We start from the raw sequence: 2,955 nt of genomic DNA, 5'->3' as shown, positions 1-2,955 counted from the left end.
TAGACTTCAATCAATTTTGTAATTTCAGTAAAATATTTTCATATTATCATATCATATTGATAGTTTGAATTATGATAGTGTTTAAGAATTCATAAAATTTAGTTTCTTTCTAACAAGTACAGAAAATTATCACTTGGTTAAAGATTATGTGGCCTTATTATCAAAGATTATTTATAATCTGGTGCTAAATGTTTCAATAATTTTATAAGCACTACATATTATTAATATTATTACACTTGGAAGTGTTCAAATCTGAATTAAAAATCTTAAGCTAAATCAAATTATAGTGGAATATATACAGTTGTTCATTAAAAATAAATATCAGTAGTGCTGTAACTTTAGAAGTTAATTTGTAATTTTGGGGTCAATACAGATACAGGAGGCTTCTAAAAGTTGCCTTAGTTACTGCAGGCACAAATACATATAAGCTTGAAACTAGAACAGCATTCTGGGTGACCATTATATTTAGAATTCCTTCAGGAAGTGTTAACTGAGATCTAGGTCATATAAAGGTCTAGGGTTATTTATAGGTGACACCACTTCAGGGTTCCGATGTACAATCGCATCACGCGAAATCTTGTGTTGTCTACCAAAGATATGAACATGCCATTGACAACCAAGGTCAATAGGTTCAAATAGGATTATAAAAAGTTAACATAAAATACTCACAAATCCACTAATAAGGATGATCAAAGTCTAGCAAAACAAAGGTCAAATTGAAGACACCTCTATGTTATGGTTCTGACTCCCTAGCAACGCAATAACAAGCGAAAATTTCGAAAGTGGTATGATGTAACAACTAGCATGTTTTTGTGTTCATTAGGTCAGTAGTGGCATCAACAGCGTGTTGCTAGGAAACTGAGGTAGAGGCGGCGCGCTCACCGCGTGCGCGGTTGATTGCGACGTCCTTTCGACGTGGAAGCGCGCCGCAGTCGCACGCCGCGTGCGACCAACTGCACGTGCTAAGCCCAAGGGTCGTTACATAACCAGGGATGAACTGTTCCACTTCGAGGACACCTAAACACGCTCCCCAACACCCGTTCCATATTTAGAAGGAGCGCCACTGACTAGCGATTGCGACTGGACGGTCCTGATGCGTCTCGACACATTTTTAGAACCGCATGTAAACGATACTACACGCCCCACGCCATACCGCCAACAACACAACGTGATTAACAGTTAACTTAATTGAGCTATCCAGGGTGCAAAATCCGAAATGCGCAATTGAAATATCTAGATTCTTTAAGAGCGACGTAATCGTTATATTGAAGTGTCGAAGGGTTCTTTGATGATGAAGGAAAATTGTAGGGAGTGGTAACCTAGTGATGCAAGAATACTTACTTTTGAGATGAAACGTTTGTTGGACGCACTAATTAGTAGCAACAATAATAAACAGCATTACGCGGCCACCGCACTTGAAATCAACATTCAACAAACACCTCGACACCCAATCATACCATAAACTAAAGAGTAACCTACATAAATAAACATATGATTTGATGAGGTACCACAGTCTATGGTTGATGAAGTTTTTGGTGAAGTGATTTGACATCGCTGTCTGCCCAAACTTGGACTATTTTTCCATCCCATAACAATAAAAATACGCTGTCAGGATCCTTAATTTTGTAAGAAAAATGTTCAAGGTGTTTTCTTCTACTCTTTTTTCTTATTTTTTTTTTTAATTTATTGAGCATTGGCTATGAGGCCTTCAGCTTAAAACTACAACAAAACAAAAATGAAATGGATAAACATAAAACACGCCAACGTAATAACGTCATTAACAGTAGAAAAACAATTTAATTTTCTTGCATAGAAAAATAGATGATATTATAGAGCGAAACAAACAAGACCAACATACTACAGCGCTATCTCACTTCCACGAATTATGCTGCAACTAATTTGCATCAGAGTTGCCAAGGAAATTGCTTGAAAATAGCCATAGTTATTAAAATGGGGCATAAAAAATAATTGTCATTCCTTTTTGCGTTAGTGTATAGAGAGGCAGTCTAAGTTTCATATATAATATTTACTTTAGCTACATTTTTTAATTACCGAATGAATTATGAAATTGAAAATAAAACAAATGAATGCTTGGTTATACAGTGGTAGATAGTTTTGTGTAAACTGGCAACAACGGCATTATCCAAAAAGAAGAAAACACGTTAAACTTGACGTGGACTACAGTCGCTGGCCCACTTCGAAATTAATGTGCGAAAGATTTCTTTTTATTTAATCTGTTAAAGTGAGAACTGAACGTGGAATAAAAGGCTGGATGTTGGTTTTCTAGAAAAACATGGCTTTATATTTGGTGAGTACATACTTTCTCACATAATTCGTCTTAAATATGTGACAGCTTATTCCCGAATTTCTAATGTGCTTTTGGTTTTTCGAGAAATTGTGATTTTTCTCTTATGAAATTACAGAGAATGTACTGTGTGGTGAGTGTGGTACTGTTACCATTACTGCTTAGTCAGAACGTGGAAGCTGCGGCAGTGATCTCGATCGATTTGGGATCGGAATGGATGAAAGTCGGCATCGTGTCTCCCGGGGTTCCTATGGAGATCGTGTTGAATAAGGAATCAAAGAGGAAAACTCCGGCCGTGTTGGCACTAAGGGACAATGTTAGAACATTCGGCGAAGATGCCGTCAACGTTGGGGTCAGATTTCCCAAAAATTCATATAAATACCTTTTAGATCTTCTTGGAAAACCATTTGACCATCCTATTGTGCAGAATTTCAGGTCAGTGACCTTTTTTACTAATATAATTAGATTAAATTATTGTTTTTTGTTTAAATAATATAAATAGAGCCCTGAAGAATGTTTTCTAAACTAAGATTGTACCTGTTGTAAGGTATAAGTAATATAACAGCAGAGAACATTAAGTTTTAATGCAAAACACATTGCATGTTGAACATTGTTGAGATTTTAATGATTGCAGTATGATGCAATGCTGA

At 36.1% G+C, this 2,955-nt stretch overlaps 1 protein-coding gene across 1 annotated transcript in view; it reads left to right on the top strand.

Moving 5' to 3' along the window:
• The first annotated feature begins 2,184 nt into the window (after positions 1-2,184).
• The window catches only part of LOC113225594 (hypoxia up-regulated protein 1), an 18,942-nt gene continuing 18,171 nt past the window's right edge, over positions 2,185-2,955 (top strand). The window contains exons 1-2 of the mRNA XM_026457930.1: positions 2,185-2,308; positions 2,424-2,740. Of these exons, the coding sequence (XP_026313715.1) occupies positions 2,294-2,308; positions 2,424-2,740 (332 nt within the window). The 5' untranslated portion in view covers positions 2,185-2,293. The remainder of the gene's footprint in view (positions 2,309-2,423; positions 2,741-2,955) is intronic.

Source organism: Hyposmocoma kahamanoa, unplaced genomic scaffold (assembly GCF_003589595.1).
Source record: "Hyposmocoma kahamanoa isolate Upper Pololo Valley unplaced genomic scaffold, ASM358959v1 168, whole genome shotgun sequence".
NCBI lineage: Eukaryota > Metazoa > Arthropoda > Insecta > Lepidoptera > Cosmopterigidae > Hyposmocoma > Hyposmocoma kahamanoa.
The sequence above is the reverse complement of the archived record's forward strand: the minus strand, read 5'-3'. Positions and strand labels throughout refer to the sequence as shown.